Source organism: Ascaphus truei, chromosome 17 (assembly GCF_040206685.1).
Source record: "Ascaphus truei isolate aAscTru1 chromosome 17, aAscTru1.hap1, whole genome shotgun sequence".
In the NCBI taxonomy this organism is placed as follows: Eukaryota; Metazoa; Chordata; class Amphibia; order Anura; family Ascaphidae; genus Ascaphus; species Ascaphus truei.
In genome coordinates this window covers 21,807,577-21,826,295 of record NC_134499.1, presented here as the reverse complement: position 1 = coordinate 21,826,295, position 18,719 = coordinate 21,807,577, and the positions used below count along the sequence as shown (strand labels likewise).

At 41.8% G+C, this 18,719-nt stretch overlaps 1 protein-coding gene across 9 annotated transcripts in view; it reads left to right on the top strand.

Annotated features, from left to right (window-relative positions):
- The window catches only part of MAGI1 (membrane associated guanylate kinase, WW and PDZ domain containing 1), a 379,816-nt gene that overhangs the window by 200,731 nt on the left and 160,366 nt on the right, over positions 1–18,719 (top strand). For all 9 annotated transcript variants that reach the window (XM_075574262.1, XM_075574265.1, XM_075574268.1 and 6 more), the window contains exon 2: positions 11,823–11,939. In XM_075574262.1, coding sequence (XP_075430377.1) covers positions 11,823–11,939 — 117 coding nt within the window. The remainder of the gene's footprint in view (positions 1–11,822; positions 11,940–18,719) is intronic.

Sequence of the window (18,719 nt, the reverse complement as noted above, 5' to 3'; positions counted from 1 at the left end):
TTTCTATTTTCTGGAAGCTTGGCTAGACATACAACTGAGAGAACACATACCTTTACTCAGTCCTGTTAGAAGTCAGCTAACCGGTGTCCAACTCCCAGCTGGGTGAGGCCTACATTCCTATGGTGGTGCACTTTCATGGAAAGACTACAAGAAAAAAAAGTATCTGTAAGAAAACAAATGATCTTATTTCTGAAGACCCCTAGCAACCTCCAAACATTCAAGTCTGTAATTAAGTTAACATAGTTGTTGTCTGTAATTGCTTACAGGAGGGGTGGCCAACCCATCAGGTTTCAAGGATACATAACCAACAAATAAAGCGCATCAAATAAGTGATATAATAATAATTATTTCAAAATGCTGCCTGAACACCAGCGGTCTCCTAAATCACTAAAAATCACCAATCTAAACCAACATGTGTTCCTGGCGCAGATTTGAAATGGGGGGTGGGAAGAATTTGTTTGTGGAGGGGAAGGATTGTATAGGGGAGAGGATTGTAAAGGGTGGGAGAAATTGTGCATGAGATGAGGGGGATTGTGAGTGGGGAATTGAGAGAGAATAGAAGGGGGGAAATTGAGTGATGGGCGTGAGTGAGCGTGTGGCGGGTGAGAGGAGGGCACGGTGAGTGCCAGGAGGACGGAGAGAGAAGGGAGATGGAAAGAGAGACAGGCTTGGTTGGAGGAGGTCACAGAGCTGCCAACACGGGAGCCAAGGTGGAAACTCCAGTCCCGGACAAGGTGTCGCCGGTCTTGCCCGCTCCACACAGTGGCCCCCAAAATATTTTTTCCCTTTTATTTGCCCGTCTGAAAAAAAAAAAAAAAAGTTGGTCACCCCTGGCTTAGTGTTGTTATATCCCATAATGCAATATACCACAAGTCAATTTTAGTTTTAATATTTCTGCCATCGTCAAATATATTTTTAAATAAATTCTGTTTTTGCACATATATATTTTGGCTGGAAAACTCCATTCTAAACAGTACCTAGCAGGATTGTTGCAACTGCAGGTTTAATTTTATTTACTTTTTTGTAAGTGTCATACTATTTCATTCATATATCTGTGTCATTGGGGGGAGGCGACAAGATATCTCAAAATGCAATCTCAATAATCAATTGTACCAAAGTCATATGATGGACTTAATGAGCTGACGTACTTTGAAATTGATGAATGTTATTTGACTATATTCAGGATAATGAATGATTAAAATTCACCTAGTCAGCAAGCACAGAATATTTTTTTTAGTAAAAATGTGCATCTGTGACAACAGTGTCTTAGTTCTGTGAGACAACGCTTTCACTCAATTACACCCAGTAGAACACATTTCCATAATTTGATATACATTTTGCAAATGGAAGTTAATTTCACCACCAGTTTGCATGAATACCATTAGGATCATAATATCTCCTTAATGATATTACAATTCTACATTGTAACGGCAATAATCAATATATTCATTGCATTTGTGTGTACGTGTATATATTTACATGATGTTACTCTAAGTCTAATTAACCAAGTCAAAAGGGCATAAATCAATTGTTTCGAGGTAATGCAACATTTCAAAAGCGATGTTGGATAGCACTGCACAAAGGTTAAAGCAAGGAGAGTCCTAGCTCTGTTAATAACATGGATACGTAATCAACATAAAAGCATGGAGTATTCCAGCCTGTTAAAAGCCTTCATAAACATCAATGTCTACAAACACATGAGGGCAGAAGGCTGTGTAATGGTAATGAACATGTTGAAAGCAGCAATGCCACATATTTCACCGGGTAGGTGACACGAGAACACACGTCAATGTTGACACTTCTGCCTCTACAACTTGGTTTCAGGAACCTTGAAGCATAATGTACCTGGATTCTTTAGCCATTTCCAAAAGTGTCACATTAATGCACAGTTGAGCACATGACTCGTTTACAAGACACTGGCCAAGACCCACAGAGCTCTGTTAAATCAGGGCTGATAACGTCCATTAATGATTTTGTTAACATGGCATTATTTTTATGTTCCCTGAGGTTAATGCCAATCCACAAAGCTAATTACATGCAAAACAATGGTCATTAGTGATCTCATTAGAATAGCCTTATCATGTTATGTTAGCACTGTCTCGCGTTTGTTTCAGATAACATGGCGTTGAGCCTGTCTCACCCAAGGCGGCGGAACTCCCATCCAAAGCCTGAATAGGTGTTTAATTAAAGTTGAAAAAGAGAAGGCAACCCAAGGGAAAGAACCCGGTAAATAACAATATGATAGGTAGGATTTAATTAACTGTGGTCTTACACTCATCCAGACAATGTAAAAAGCCCTATTTCAGGGAGTGGATGGGAAAAAAAACAAGTTTAGCTATGAATTAACAGTCTCGTTAAAACCGTGCGTTATCTTTAACAAATCTTCATCGATATGCATTCTTAGAGGGAACACCTCTTTTGCGTATGATTAGCACTAACATCTGTTACACTAACGCATGGGCTCCTTACAGTCAGGGTTGCCACCACTCCGGGTTTCACCCAGAGACTACGGGTTTCGGCTTCGTATCTCCGGGCTACGGGTTTACCTAGTAAACCACCGAGTGGCAGAAACCCTGGGCGGGTGGCGTCTCCCGGCATACTGCGGCATCCTACAACTCTTTTCAATATGGCCGCGTGGCATCCAATAGCGCCGCGTTGCCATGTCATTGGGAACGCTACGTGACGTATCCGCATCACGTGACGCCTGTTGCCATTACAATGAGACGCTATGTGATGTCATGATGCAGTGCAGTGCCTCGCGTGACGCCTATGCATCATAAGTCCCGTTGTTTTGGCAACAGATGTCACGTAGTGTCCCGTTATCATGACAACATGGCGCCATGTGATGCCGCGCAGTTATATTGCGAAGAGATGCCGGGAGACGCCGCTGAAGGTATGAGCGGCATTTGAAAAAAAAACTCTCCAGGTTGCTGTGAGTAGAAGGTGGCAACCCTGGTTACGGTTGAAAAATAGCACTTGACGCATCAATATCGTCAAAGATCATTAATGGTTAGCACTTAACAAGGTGTTATAAATAACAGAGCTTTTGGGGATCTGGGCCATTGTAGGATGAGCAGAAAATCCTCATATCTAATAAAAGATAATGTGTGGGTGCTATATTTTGACTATTATGATCCTATCTGATTATTGTGATATTGCAGGTTTGCTTGACAAGAAGACCATCTGCTTTACCATTTGGCATTTTACCGAAGTGTCATTTGGGTGGTGTTTTCAGTGACCCAAATAAATGGTCTCTATTGTCTGGGGAAAAAACACTGGATTTTTTATTCTCCAAATAATAAAAGTAACTAATTGATTATACACATATGAATACTATTAGCATATTTTCAGTCAGTAAAATATATCATTTGTTTACAGTATGTTTTTTTAACAATTGGTAGCTTTTTATGTTGAAGAAAAAGAGTTGCTCAATTATAGCCAATCCCAGGGTTAAACACGTTCTTCTCTTTCCTCTCATAAATCTTGATTGGGGAAACCATCTTAAATCTACTCTGTGTACATGATAACCGTAGATAATGCATATTGTGTTTTCACATAAAATTCCAGTACTATAGTAAGGTGGTTATTATTTAGCACATTTATTACATGTATTGTTTTTGTATTATGTATTGTATTATTGTATTTTGTATTATTTGTATTATGAAGAAAGTAATAGTAGCAAACCTTTTAAAATACAATTGTTTTTTGTTCTCCATTATTTTGCTCCCCAATAGGACATTCCTTAGGGAACTAAGTTGAGAAGAGAGTTGGGGATAGAACCCAGGCCCAGTTTCAGCCTGATACCTCCTGCAGAGACAGATGCCTCAGAGTCTGGGATGAACAATGGCTATGCATTTGGAGGGATTGTTCCCCAGGCCTTGGTCAACACCCCTCCCCACTCCTCTAGTATCCCATGCACTTCACCCAGCCAACATTTACATAGTAGGCCCAGATTCCTTTGTGTGATGACTGGCTAAGTGAATTACCCGCTCTGCACACACTGGAGTACTTTGAATACAATGTATATACCACATATTAGTTAAGTTATGGTGGGTAAAAAAAGGGACAAAAAAAACTCCACCGTAAAGCATATAGCAAATGGAAATATTACTGTGTGCTCCTTTGCATGTCTTAGACAGGTCTGCAACTCCGCTTTTCACCATTATCGCCCAGCATACAGTGCTTCTACTGCAGCAAGGGATTCTGGGAAATTACACGCAAATGGCAATTGCTTCAAATTGCAAAGCCAGTATAACCAGCCTCACACTGATGAGACTCAAAAGGTTGAAACAGCTGTCTGTGGGTGGGTTTACTGGCTATGCATCTTAACACAGGCTGTGCTGAAAAGCTGTGCAATGCAGCAAGCATAAGCTTATAGAGGTCCATGTCAAAATGGATTTGAAGCAAAAGGTGGCACTGTGTGCTCATTTGCATGTAATTTCCCAGAATCCCTTGCTGCAGTGGAAGCATTGTATTTTGGAAGCCAGAGGGTCACGTGGTGATGACTTAGCTCAGATAGTGTCAACTCGCCCTCTTTTCCAAGCACGACAAGGTCTGTTTCTTTTCTTACTTTATTTTGGAGAAAGCAGGTAAAAACAGTATCTTGTGTAGAGGTGTAGGTCTAAATCTCTGTGTGTGCTTAGTAGTAAAGAGAGGTGAAAAGATAATCCTGCAGCACCATTACAGGGGTTACAGCCAGGTTCTCACGAGTCCAGAGTAAATGGTGGAAAGGAAATGGCAAGGTATGCTGGGTAGTAAGATAGTCTGGGGACAGACCATCTGTGGGCAGAGCAGAGGGGGAGAAAGCAGACTAGCCCATTAGAGAGAGAGGCTGGGGCTGCCATGGCAACTCACAGGAGTGTCAGGGGAAGCTACAACATGCTGCAATAATGTTACATATTTAATGCAGCAAGCTGCTGGGAGAAGGGAAATGGCACTGCATTTACCACACAAACACTATGTTTGTGTGCAGAACCAAACACATACAGCTGGTATTAAGAAAGCTGACAAGCAGGGCTGCGAGGAGAAAGGGAGGGGTGAAACAGAAGTGTAGACAGGGGTATACCTGTTCCATGACACTCCCCGTCTGGTATCTGTAGATACCACTATATAACATGCTATGTGGAACATATGTGCAATGCAAACATAACATAACAATGCAAAGGTCCATATTCCCATAGCAAGGTGATACCGGCTGGTACCACTGGCGTTAAAGTTCTTTGGCCAACCTTCCAGTAAGGCAAGCCGGGTTGCTGCACAGCTCTTGGTTAGCTTGATGCAACACAATGTCTTTTGTAAGAGTCTCTGGCACTGTTTCCTTTTAGCCTTGTGAGAAAACAGTCCTTTTGTCTCTGCAGTTTTATCCACAGAGCACATCCCCTTGTAAGTGCGCCAGTCGTGGTAGCTTGTCACTCTATCACCTGGCGTTCGGCAGAAGGAGATGGCGTTTGGTTCCTTGCGGAAGCGGAACAACACTTCTGGAAGACTGGTTGTCGAATCTAGTCCAGTAAAGAGGGCGTCTCTCAGAGAGGCTCCCTAAAGCTGAGTGCTGGGGTTGAACATTACCCGGATTTGATCGGGTTCCTGAGTGTGGAAGGCCCCGGGTGATTGGAGGTACCGACATTCTTCACCTTTCTTCATTAGAGGTGCTGGCTTTGCGTGGCCGGTAAGGAATATCTTTTGGGTGAAGGCCACAAGGTTGTCTTTGGTCTCTGGTTCCCTTTGTAGGTCGCAGAGGTGCGAAGTGAACCTAGAGATGGCACGTTCTCCATTGTTTGGGAAGCGCCTTCTTTATGAACGGAATGGTAGCGGAGTCACCCAACTGCTTAGTCCGTCTTTAGAGAGCTCCTTGCCTGTTAACTTCGGGAATCCTCTATCTTCCCTTGATGATGTTTGCTTGTCATCGTCCCTTGTTGTCTGGAACGCTGTGCACCGTAGGTCATTGGTGCATTCCTCTTGCACGAGAACATCTCCCCGTAATTTGGTTAAGCGCTTTTGTGTCTCTTTGTTGACTACCATCGGGAGGTTATTGTCTCCCCGGACGTAACGAAGAACAGTCTCTTTTGCCCTTTATGAAATGTCTCTGTGGCTGTCTCTTTTTGGATGTGTGAGAGGACAGTCCTTTTGACACTGTGGCTTCACCTGTGGGGTGCAATCTTTTGCGGCTATGCCAGCCGTAGCAGTTGGTTGCTTTGTCGCTTGATGCTCTGTGGAGAGGAACAACTGTACATCTTAGTTGTGCCATTGCTCGCGGGAGGACCGTTTGATCGTTTATTGTTTTTTGGACGATCCCTTTGTCGGTCACCTTTGGGAGGTTACTCTCTTCCTTCGGTGGAATCGACTCATCATCCTTAGCTGTCTGGACTGCTGAGCATCTTAAGCCATTGTCGCATCCCATCGACGTGAGGATGTCTTTGTTGGTCTCAGAGGTATGATCTTGTCTTTTCTCTTCACTTGGCCCTTCGGTCACTTGGAGATGGCCAAGACATGGTTTAGAGAGAGATGTGTGTCCACATTCTGTCACCACCGTTCTGCGGGCATCAACGTAGTCTTGCCCGTGCTCTTTGTTGGTGCACGTGTTGCCCACTATCACCCATCCTAGGTCAAGTCTTTGGGCGTATGGCGCGTTGTGGGGTCCGTTATGCTGTTTACGGACTTTATGTACCCTCATGATGTCCCTACCGAGCAGGAGCAGGATCTTAGTGCCTTGTTCCACCGGCCGGATGTGGTTGGCTATTTCTTTGAGGTGGGGGTAATGGAGTGCCACGTCTGGTGTGGGTATCTCGTCCCTGTTTGTGGCTATGTGGTTGCACTCGATGAGTGTAGAAGGGGCATGTTCACCTTGCCGTCTATTGAGCATATGGTGTAGCCATTCACTCTTCTCCCTGTGGTCTCCATTCGCCCTGCGCACGTTCTGAGAGTGTAAGGAGAAGCACCGTCTTGTATGTTAAACATGTCGAAGAACTCTGACCTGACCAGCGATCGGTTGCTCTGGTCGTCGAGGATTGCGTACATCCGAATAGCCTTCTCAGGTTGTCCCTGGGGGTGCACTGCGACAAGGCATATTTTGGAGCAGGACACTTTGTCACCTTCTTTTCCGTATACCTCAGTGCGCTGAGATGTGACGGATGTTGACTCTCCTTCTTTCTCCCCGCCATGCTCCGCTACGGAGGATGGGTTCTTGAGTTGGTGGAGTGTCATCGCCTCTGGGTGTAACGCTGTCACGTGCTTGTCACTTTCGCACACTGTGCATTTGATCTCTTCCTTACAGTCCCTGGCTAGGTGAGTCGTGGAACCGCAGCACTTGAAGCAAACTCCGAATTCTCCAAGTAACCTCTTGCATTCCTCTAGGGACTTCATCCTGAACCCAAAGTACTTGTTTAATGGGTGTGGCTTCTTGTGGATGGGACATTCCCTGTTTGGGTCCCTTGGTTCCTTGTCTCCGGCGACCGACTGATCGGGAGTAGTTTGGGTCGTGGGAGGCACGTCCGTCCTGTCGAGATGGGTGTTTGGGGGTTGCCATATCTCGTCGCTGGTCTCTCGTTCCTCAGGCTGTTTGCACTGTATGTGGTTTGCGCACCTAAGAAGAAGCTGGGGTCGTTCCTCGTTCTTGCTGCTTCGCGAATGAAGCTCAAGAAAATGGAGAATGGGGGGTAGACGACTTGCTTCTCCCTTTTGTATTTGGAGCCTCGTGAGATCCATTTTTCTTGGAGTTGAAGGTTAGCTTCTCCAGGATGGGTCTCACTCCACGAGCTGAGTCTAGGACGTTGAGACCTATTAAGGAATGGTCTTTCCTTGCGAACTCCAGTTCTTGCAGCAGGTCTCCAAGATCTCGTAACTTCGAGTAATCTTTAGTTGTGATCTTGGGGAAGCTTTCGACTCTTTTGAAGAGCGAATATATATATTATACACACACATATGGGACAATAAACTGTTACAGGGCCACACAGTATCGTAGAAGTCAGCTATTTTGGCTGCAATAAGTTGGTCTTTTTTTAAGCTAGGAACCTGCCATCCATCTTGACAGAGCCCTGCCTTCTCTCTATCAGTGCACCAATTGTATCTAGGGACTGCCTGGTCACATGATTTTTCCCACAGAACTTTGCATCTTTTGTCCTCTAATGCACTGACAGCCATTTAGTGAACCCCCGAGCCGAATCTTCGCAGATCGATCAGCAACTTAGCTAACTTACTTACTGTGTGGATTGTATTGATGCACATATTTAAAGGGGGGGGGGGATAATGGATTGAATTTAAAAAAACGGCAGCTTGGACCGCTGCTTTAAAGGTTGTGCTATTACAAAATGTTTTTGAGATAGAAAAAGGAAATCGAACCATTTTTATAATGAGGGCTCAAAAAGGATGTACATAAGAGGAAAAATGCAGGCTCAATAGCCGGTGCTCCATTTCAAAAGGGCATACTTATGTCCCAAAGAAATCTTCAGTAGAGATAGAAGTGTAACGGGCACACAGACTTGCAGATCAACGAAAATGTATTGACCAATGCTGAGGCTGTGTAAAGCGGCCTATAACAAGGCTGATTAAGGCTTTTACACAGCCGTAACGATGGTTATTTTGGCTCAATTTACGTTGATCTACAAGTACGTGTGCCTGTTTCACTTCTATCTCTTCTCAAAAATGGGTGTGCTAGAGCCTGTTTCAGAAGTGGAAGGGGATGTGACTTTGTAAGTGGTTGCTATAGAAACAAAAAATGCTTGTTACATTACAATACATAAAAAAATAATTCAGAGTTGTTGCTTTTTTTTTTTTTAATTAAATGCTACAAGTTTTTTCTCATAGTACAGAAGTGATGTATTAAAAAAAATAAAAACCAGACATGTAGGATATTGCTGGGTCTGCAGCTTTAAAGGAAAGTTAAGACTCAAGTGCATAATTCAAACTATATATTTAAATTCTAGAAGTAAAGTTTACGAACCAGCACAAGCCTATTGTAAATGTTTACAGCGAAATATATCAATGACACAGTAATTAGAAATCCCGTATAACGCTGTTTATCACGGGGTGTTTATGGGACCATTAATGGAAGCAGCTTTTAGCTTTAATGGACCTATTTAAATCATGAACTTTTTGTAATTTATGTGTATCGTGTGAAATGCATGGATTATAATTGGTAGAGTAGCAATGGATATGTGATTAATTAAGTAGAATAGAAGCCATTTTTCTGCCTTGTTACTATGAGTTATCAAATCTGGTGAAGCGGCTTTCCCCTTTATATTGCAGTTTTTAGGGCAAGACAGGGAATATTACTCCGTGGAATATGACTGGATTTTATTAAGTTTACAAAATCGGTGTTAAATAGATTAACTAATGTTCTCTACATTGCTAAATTCGACTCTGTCATCACCAACTTCCTATTATAAATGTACACAGACAACAAGAACATTATCCTTTGCTTATATTGTGCAATTTAATGTGCTGATTCTGCAGAATGTGGAATTGCAAGATTTCACTTGAGCAGCAATTTTAGACCTTTCCTCTAACAATAAAATTCACAAAGGATCTTTGCTTAGTGTATTCCACTTAAGAACTTAAATTTTGGTTCAGTTTCTAAAGCAATCGATTTTTAATGCACAATTTTAACTCTGTGTGCATTTTAGATTGATTCTACTGAATCACAGATGGAAAATTAAATCTGTAGTCTGACATTGTATTCCAGATTTCGAAAAGATAACAAAATATGACGATAATGATAAATATAGTACAGGCATACCCCGCATTAACATACTCAATGGGTCCATGCATGTATGTAAAGCGAAAATGTACTTAAAGTGAAGCACTACCTTTTCCCACTTATCGATGCTTGGGTACAGGTAGGGAGCCGATATTGCTGTTTAGGACGTGCTGACAGGCGCATGCGCGAGCTGCCGTTTGCCTATTGGGCGAGGGGAATCAGCGCGTCACTACAACGGCGGTCTGTAGGGCAGAATAAGTGTCTATACTCGTGAAGCGAGTGTTCAGACATAGGGATATGGTGCTATTGAAAATATGTCCTTACTCGCGCGTGTACTTGAAGTGAGTATCCTTAAACCGGGGTATGCCTGTATTATACACTTCACACTTCTCATTCAATCCATGTTTCATACATAGTATATGTTTGTGCTAATGTGGCCGAACTATGGGCAAACTCTGTGGGCCAAGTACAGGGTAGTTCTTATCTGCCATCAAACTCTATGTTTCTATGTATGTTTGTGTTTTGTATATGTGGATGGACCTGATAACATACAGTAAAAATGTACCATTAAACTGCAAATAAGAATCACTAGTCTCACTACTTATCTACAGTACCTTCTGGGAAAACCTCAGATCCAGCTAGATTATTGACTTTTTCATATTTAGGATATCTTGTGTCCACCCTTTTATTGTATTAGCCTCCAGTACCTTTGTTGGGAGGATATTTCATTAATCTTTTACTATAAACAATCACTAGGTCACATCTCCACTGAGCCTCCCACCCTCCAACGTCCGAGAATAATCTACATAGAAGCCACAAACAATGACATCTGAAAAGGTCACCTTCAAGGTTCTGACAGTAGGCACAAACGCATCTACATTATGCAGAAAGTTATGTTGGTTCAATATAAGAATACAGTTCTGTATTTAGAGCCATGAATGGGGAGTAAGGCCATTGCAATACTACATGTGTAGAGAACTACATATGGGGAGGAGTAGGTCAGTGAGTAAAGACACAGACTCTGTAAACAATGACAACGTTTGAAGCAGGGGAACCTGGTTCAATTCCCGGTGTCAGCTTCTTGTGACCTTGGGCACTTACAACTGAAATTGGGCACAATTAGGTCATTCCTTGATGGAGAAGGATTTAGGAGTAGTGCCCAATGTCATGCAGTAGCTGCAAAGGCAAATACGATCTTATCTTGCATTAAACGGGATATAGATGGAAGAGAAATTAGCATAATTATGTCACTGTATAAGGCCATACCTTGAATATGGAGTACAATTATGGGCACCACTCCATAAAAAATACATTATGGAATTAGAAAAAGTGCAGAAAAGATCCCCCAAATGAATAAAGGGGATGGAAAATCTGGTTTATGAGAGGCTAGCTAATTTAGATTTGTTTACATTAGAAAGAGATGGCTAAGATGGGCTATGATAACTATATACAAATATATTCAGGGTCAATACAAGGAGCTTTCAAAACAACTATTCCCAAGGGCAGAACAAACGACACGAGGTAATACCTTAAGGTTGGAGGAAATGTCACCAGCAACAAAGGCCAGGGTTCTTTACAGTAAGGGCAGTTACAATGTGGAAGTCATTACCCATGGAGACTGTGATGGCGGATACAATAGATATCTTAAAAAAAGGTTGGACATCTCTTTCGAAAGGAAAAGTATACAGGGATATACCAAATAAGTAATCATGGGAAGGATGTTGACATACAGTATGTCTTTTTTCAACCTCATCTATGCAACTATGTAAGTGCTCCCCCTTGATCTTCGACTTCAAAGGCCAATACCACAACCACATGGTAGCTGATCATCACTTTAACGTAATTCATTCTTCTGCCATTTATCGGATTCATAGTTTGTTACTTCTGTATAACTAGATCTAGGAAACACTATAATGATGGTGTTCCACTATCTACTTTTACCATTTATACGTTGTGGGTATAGAAAACATACAAATTCATTTTCCATGCAGACAAGTCATTTCCATTTCTACCAAAAACGGCATCGTCTGTATTATGATGTTTTAAATTGTATTTGAACTCATTTGGCAAATGATGTTTGCACTAAAGAACAATGCATTAAACGTGTTCTGTTTGTATTCTCTTTCCACAGGAAGCAGACTGAACAAGGACCTAAGACATTATCTTAGTCAGAGATTTCAGAAAGCGTCTCCAGACCACGAGCTACAACAAATTATCCGAGATAACCTTTACCGCCATGCAGTGCCTTGTAAGTAGTGTAACACAGCCGTTCCTAACCTTGTGCAGTGCTATAGCACCATCATAAAGTTTGTGTTACGTATGTCATACATATGGAAAATTACAGTATGTCCCCTAGTTTTACTTGACGGCTCTCTTTTAACTATATGAATACCATTGGTATGAATATTTTGCTATTTTTCTGCCTTTCTCTTTTCCACAACTAAATGTTTAGATGTCTCATGAGTAATTGGCACCTCTTCATGGGACCATGTGTATCACAAATAGTACTTATACCACCAAGTGGAAACCCCTAGGTAACATATCCAAACAAACCTGATTTAATAGACATCTATTTGCTTCATTCTCTTTCTCCATCGCAGTACTCCGTTTAGGTTTTTCAAAGTTATGCAAAAAATAGAATCTACAGACTGACAGTAACACGGTCAAAAAATATTTTTTGTTTAAATTGCCTTTAATTTTCCATTTTGTATTCTCATCTTAGAAATTTTCCTCTAATATACTATTTTGGAGTAATATTAATAATATTTTAAAATCGGCTTTGTAGTGTAGCCCAGTTGAAGCATCCATATGTATCTGCCGCTAACTCACTCTTAAAAAGTGACTATTCTATTTTCTAGAATATTTCGTCTGTGTTTGTAGTTCTGTTTGTAGTTCTGCGCAGGACATTTAAAGATGGTGCATTGTAGCGGGCGGTCTATGACGTGTAGCGGTCCTGCGCAGGACATTTAACGATGGTGCCTAGGTATGGGCAGTATAGGACGTGTTGCGGGAGCGCACGTGGTGGGATGATGGGACATTTGACATTTAAAGATGCGTTGGATTGGCAAAATGTGAAGTGGCAATGTGTCCCGCCGGTGAGTTGTCCCGGTGGCAACACGCATGGTGGTGCTTGGGTCGCGGCAAAACATCCTAAACCGCTGCGGCGTTAGGCCCATACAGAACAGCACGTAGACACCAATCCTGATATCTTTCAAGCACGTGCCTTCCCTGAATGAGGTCCTTGATCTGTCAGAGGATGAATATTTTCCCATAGTGTATATGGTTGTATTTTTGCAACCTACTCTGTGAATGAGATTCTATTATTGTTTAAGTTTTACGTGTTTTTGTAAAAGTCCCTGGCCCCCTTCTTCCCCCACAGCTTTCAACAACCTATAAAGAAAGTTTCCCTTACCATGCTGAGCACGTATTTTTATAGATCATTTTGCAGTGACCCTTGGAGCTTGGATAACAGGGGTTACTCGCATAACGTTTTGTCATACTGTACATTATCCACAGTAACATTTTCTTAAAACGAAGCCAGTGCAGTTCCCAAATGAGAGAAAAATTATTGTGGAGTATTGTGATGGTTATTTTGAGAATCTTTAGTGATGAACGTACTGCACTCACATGGAATGCCTAGGAAATAGTCTTTATTGATTAGGCTCTGCGCTGAAATCTCAGCACATCCAATGGTGATCCTTACGCCCAGTGACACACCAACAAAGAAAATCCCCCCCAAATTGATTGTGTTGTAGATCGAAACTGTATTAAACAACAGAGAAAGTGTGGACAATTACACTCGCACTTTCACAGATGGTATGAAGCTTTTAGCTCTCGCACTCGGAGCTGCATTTGGAGCGGGTGCAGGGAGATCTCCTTACAGCACGACTCCTAGTGCTCGCCTTGTCTGTGACCTCTCTCCGGTTCTTACCATCTGATGTCAGCGCGCCTCACTCTGCTGGTTAGTTCACTTGCAGCGGCAAGAGTCGCGCTGAAAGCAGAAGATACCTCAATGCACCTGCTTCAAAGGCAGCTCAGCGTGAGAGCTACAAGCTTTATACCATTTGTGAAATTTATTTTTCTTTTTTTTTTTCTTTTTTATTATCCTTTTTTTCTCTAATTTGGGAACTGCGCTGGCATCGTTTTGTTATAAGAAATTGTTTGAGACTGTGCGACGGTCTCTTTTCCAGCATCAACCATTAATTATTGTAGGGAAAGCTTATCAAGTTACGAATAATCACATTTTTGTTATATCAAACAAAGTCACAGAATTTATTCAAGGGTGTGTTTTAGCGCTTAGAGCAGTGGGTTTTTTTTTTAACCTTTTTTTGGGTAAGGAACCCAATAATTATATTGTGAAGTTATGAGGAACCCCAACCCTCTCTAATAGCAAGTCTGAGATCAGATGCATTGTAAGGAACCCCAACCCTCTCTAATAGCACATCTGAGATCAGATGCATTGTAAGGAACCCCAACCCTGTCTAATAGCAAGTCTGAGATCAGATGCATTGTAAGGAACCACAACCCTCTCTAATAGTGTGTCTGAGATCAGTTGCATTTTAAATTCTTCTGTATTTTTTAGAGCTTATGTATCAATTTGTATCCAGAATAACATGTTATGAGCATTACACTCTCAACCTTACTACACATTTCAACGTAAAAATGATAGCATTGTACAGTGTAACATGCAAATGAGATTTTGTTGATGAAAGGGCTATGTATCAGTATTGGCAGTTACATTATATAATAGTGGATTGATACCATAGCTGAAATGATTGAGAATAGAAATGTAGCATTTTGTATGTAGCTAGCAGAACATGACAGAATTCAAGAAAATGTCATTTGTTTTCTATAGTCTCACAGTGAATTATTAGTGCTGTACTATTATCATGGTTGCAGAGGGAGTTTTGATCCACGTTCCTGCTTACTAATCAGTACAGAAGTGAATCTGCTTCTCCTTCTTGTAGCTGACTTGTTCTCTGACATTATTTCAAATGGGTGCTGAAAAAAGGAAGTGGAATATATTTCAAACCTATTGAATAGCATTGGCAGACCTAATTCCTTGTGTGTTACAAGGTCACTTCTGAGTCAGATGTATTTTCACTGACACTAGCAAAGTAACCTATTCTGGTCAAACGTCTCAATGGAGTTGAGATTTTATAAAACAGAATGGTAATATTTGGACAGGAAGAGTGCTTCTAGCTTTTCAGATTGTCACCAGAATTCAACAGTATTGGGGCAAAAACCTCAATTGTACCTCTAGATTTTAAAAGCATTTACCCAGATTTTATAAACAGCAGTAAGCACCATACAGCCCAATCAGAAATCCCTTACAGTTCAAGCGGCAATTGGACCAATGTTTAAGGTGTCTCATCTGGGTAATTAATACCTTATTGCCCAAATCTGACACCTTAAAGCAGCGGTGCGCAAACTGGGGAGCGGTAGAATTCCTAGGGGGGGAGTGGCGGTTACAGAGGCCCTGCGCTCTTCCCCACGGTATTTAAATTAAATGACGGGGGAGGCATGAGACCTCTGTAACTCACCTGCTGCCAGCCGGGTCTTCGGCAATGCGGCGTCAAATGACACAGCGGGGTCGTGTGATGTCACGCGTCGCCATGGCAAAGCGTGTCAAATGACGCAGTGGGGTCACGTTATGTTACATGACCCGCTACGTCATTTGACGCCGAGCCATTAGGAGAGGGGGGGGGGGGCGCGAATGCTGCAGCTCCCGACAAAGGGTTCGCAGCTCAAGAAGTTTGCGCATCCCTCCCTTAAAGTGTGTCTTTTTTTAAAGTTAGGCTTGGAAGTGGGGCGATTTTCTCTGACCCCTTTGTGTGATGTCACGGTGTGATGTCATGGTGTGATGTCACTGTGTGATCAACAAATGCTTGTACAGCCAGAGTCCCCCCTCCCCTTATTTTTATTGGTTCACTGATGAGACAGGGCGGGGTAAGGGGAAAGAAAACACTTGATTGTTCAACACTTCCCCCTTCAGAAGCCCCTTATGTGGGATTGTACCTTTAAAGTCCAAGCAATATCCTACATGTGTGTTTTTTTTTTTTTAAATAAATCAGTTCGGTACTATGAGAAAATACTTGAAGCATAAAAAAAAACCTAGATTACATTTTTAATGTATTATAATGTAAGAAGCATTTTTTTATTTTTGTAGCAACCATTTACAAAGTCGCATCCTTTTCCTCTTCTGAAACAGGCTCAGGCACACCCCTTTTTGAGTCCTGCCCTCTCTAGCAGTGCACCAATTGTATCTAGTGACTGCCTGGTCACATGATCTTCCCCACAGAACTTTGTCATATTATTATACAATTATTCCACTGACTGCAGAATACTTCTCTGCAGCCATTTAGTGAACCCCCAAGCAGAATCTTTCCCGATCAATCACAGGAGAACATATCGATTGGCAACTTAGCTAATTACTGTACTTATCATTGTATGGATTGTATTGATGCACATATTAAAGGGAGAAAAAATAAAATAAAAACAGCAGCTTGGACAGCTGCTTTAAAGCAACACACAAACACCAAGGACTATGAAAATGGGCAAATACAGTGTATTTGGTACTGTATATCCGCAAAATCCAATATTTGGTAAAACCAAGTTCCAGTTTTAGATGAATTGTGGTCCACAAGAAGCACAAATGATGGAAATGTTTTTATAAGACATACATAGGAAAAAAAATATCTATAAAAATCAAGATTATTAAGGTGACATAGGCTAGAAAAAGCTGAGTGTGAAACACAACCGAACATAAATGTATCTATTTGGACCTACTGTTTAAATTGAGAAAATGAGAATATTGCTCACAATAGAACCTGTCCAAGAAGATTTGCAAGGAAATAAAAATATTTCTTTCATGATACAGTATATGGAAGATAATGTTTGAGTGTACATTTTTTTTATAGTGAACAAACATTTACCATAGTTTGTTTAGCAATACGACTATGAACTAGCCTTGCAATGACCCTCAAACTATAGAGTTATGTGGCAGAAGTTTATTGAGTCTAAGGCTTGATATCGAAATGTTCTGGATATATGATGAATAGAGTTTGGAAATATCTCTCCTGCATGCACAAGCACACATTCATTTTATCTTCCTATTAACTATGACCAGAACGCCACTATTAAGGCAGTGATAGAGACCATAGTGAAATGTGGGGACATTGAGGTGAGAATATGAGAACAAGGGTTTATTATCTATGAGTCATTAGAAAGATTTTGTGATAGATCCCTTTGTATTCGGTTCTTCTTCCACTATCTTTGCGGTAAATTAAATTGCAGCTTCTGTATCTCCTGGCTGTATGACTGATGTAACTATTCTATTGGATTCATAGTTAATGTTTATATCCATGAATTACTGCCATTGTGGTTTGTTTGAAAGCTAAGCAATTATTCACTTTTGTTTGTATGTATTTTTCTTTCTAACATTACTGTTTCAGTAGGACTAATTAAGTAGTAATTTGCATAAGAATATATGTGTACAGCTGAACAAAATTAACTTAAAATTAATTATCATGGTCTATATGAGAACTTGTTAGGCCACCAAATTAAGACATTTCAATAATGAAAAACAAACAAATAAAGCCGTAACGGTAGAGATTGGTGAAATTTTGGCGCGGATTTGAATCTGTCCTAGATCAACCGATTTTTTGGCCCAGGGAGTTCAGCGGATCAGTCCCATAAAGCGGGGGTGCGCAAACTGGGGGGGCGCAAGATTTCTCAGGGGGGGCGCGGTGGTTACAGAGGCCCCGCGCTCTTCCCCCAAGGCATTTCAATTAATGCAGGGGGATAGCGTGAGGCCTCTGCAACTTCACTTACCTTGTCTTCGGCAACGCGTCGCCATGGCATTGCGTCGTCAAATGACGCCAGCGGGATAACGTGATGTCATGTGACCCCCACAGCGTCACTTGACACTGGAGAGCCGGGGAGAAGGTAAGGGAGGGGGGGGGGGGTCGCGAGCAGGGAGGGAAGCAGGCAGGGGGGCGAGGCAGGGAAAGATTGCACACTCCTGCCATAAAGGACAATCCGTAATGGCAGCTTAAAAGGTACCTGTCTTTTTTTTATATAGGTTTGAAGCAGGGGGTCTCTAGAGCCGAAACCAATTAATTTCAGCTCCGGGGACCCACTGCTTTCCAAGATACACAATTCCGTCCGGGGCGCAGGTATCTCTCCAGTTTCAATGACTCGTCACGTGGGCCAATAGGAAGCCAGAACATTTAAACTGCAGAAAGATACCAGCAGGACCTACAGAGGTGTGAATCTCGGGAAGCAGGGGGTCCCCGGAACCGAAATTAATGGGATTCAGCTCCCAGGACCCCCTGCTTCAAACCTAATATATACATATATTTATATTATTTTTGTTATCTCCTTGACCTGGCTGGCGTTAGGCCTGTCGTTCCTATATATATATTATCCCGGAATTCCTTGCTGCAGTGGAAGTGCTGTATGCTGGGTGATAATGGTGAAAGGCGGGGTTGCAGACCTGCCTAAGACATGCAGATGAGCATACAGTTGTATTTACATTTGCACATATATATACAGGTATATATATATACACTGGCGACACACTTTATTCGAGCTCGGCTAGTCCCACGAATTCGGGTATACCCGGGTGTATTGAGGTTTGTGACTGTTTTCTGCCCGAGTGCATTGGGTTATTTTCCAGGCAGGGATTGAAGCATTTTATTCCCGCTGGCTGCAATACTGCACAGTATATATATATATACTGCATTACAATTCATGAATTTATGCCATCTGGTAGACACGCGAAGCATTGCAGCCTATTAAATCCTAATCATTATCATTTAACAGATCAGCCGCCCGTCAGCCAGGCATGAACCCAGGCTGGGAAGGCAAACGCAACGGGGCTTGTCAGAGGTGAGGAGCGGCGCATTCCAGGTATCTGCCAGGTACATACCGGGTATTTGCTCGAATAAAGTGTGTCGGTGCAGTATATATATATATATATATATATATATATATATATATATATATATATATATATATATATATA